General features: G+C 33.7%; 1 protein-coding gene across 1 annotated transcript in view; it reads right to left on the reverse strand.

Annotated features, from left to right (window-relative positions):
* LOC119594804 (endonuclease/exonuclease/phosphatase family domain-containing protein 1-like) overlaps nucleotides 1-787 on the reverse strand; it is a 29816-nt gene that overhangs the window by 16993 nt on the left and 12036 nt on the right. The window contains exons 7-8 of the mRNA XM_037943893.1: nucleotides 201-384; nucleotides 69-74 (exon numbers count right to left, since the gene is read on the reverse strand). Of these exons, the coding sequence (XP_037799821.1) occupies nucleotides 69-74; nucleotides 201-384 (190 nt within the window). The remainder of the gene's footprint in view (nucleotides 1-68; nucleotides 75-200; nucleotides 385-787) is intronic.

Below are 787 nucleotides of genomic sequence, written 5' to 3' on the forward strand. Positions count from 1 at the left end.
CTACTTCTATTGGAGCAAAAGAGCTACAAAACTATTTATAGACATTCAAAAGTGCTTCCTTTACTTTACAACTTCTCAAAACAATTATGCATTGTTCTTCTTCTACCAAAGCATAACATAGAACAAACACATACAAGAAATCCAAAAATCCAAAATACATCCTCCTACCCTGAAAAAACAAAACAAACCAGCTCACTGACACCATCGAGGTTCCGCTGGTAGACCTTGCTATAGCTGGCGACGGAAGTGACATCGCTCAGGGGTGGCGAGGATGGCGTTAGATCGTTGAGCGTCAAATAGACCTTAAGGATGCTTAGGACCCGGCTGTTGATTCCTCTCACCTTTACTAAGTCGTCTATACTTTTAAAGGGACCTTTCCTCTCTCTAGGGGGTGGAGTGGGTGGGGTTAACATGCTTGGTTTATAATAATAAATTATTACTACTGCTAAAAAGAAAGAAAGAAAGAAAAAGTACATATTTTTGACAAATGTATATAGGAAACTGAACAGCTCCACATCATCATAGAGTATAATTGATAGATTTTGAATAAATCATCAAATGGTATAAATGAAAATGTTTAATTGCATCTCTAGCATTTCGTCATTTCTTCTCTTTCACGTTTTTTTTTTTTTTTCTTGTAATGAACTCTGTTGTTCAATATTACTATCAACATTAGCATTAGTTAGAATGAACATGAAATAAAATAATATAAAATTAACAATACTGATGATACTAACGTTTAACTAATACCAATAATATTATCATACCAAATAAAATAATCATACCA

Source organism: Penaeus monodon, chromosome 34, assembly GCF_015228065.2.
Source record: "Penaeus monodon isolate SGIC_2016 chromosome 34, NSTDA_Pmon_1, whole genome shotgun sequence".
NCBI lineage: Eukaryota > Metazoa > Arthropoda > Malacostraca > Decapoda > Penaeidae > Penaeus > Penaeus monodon.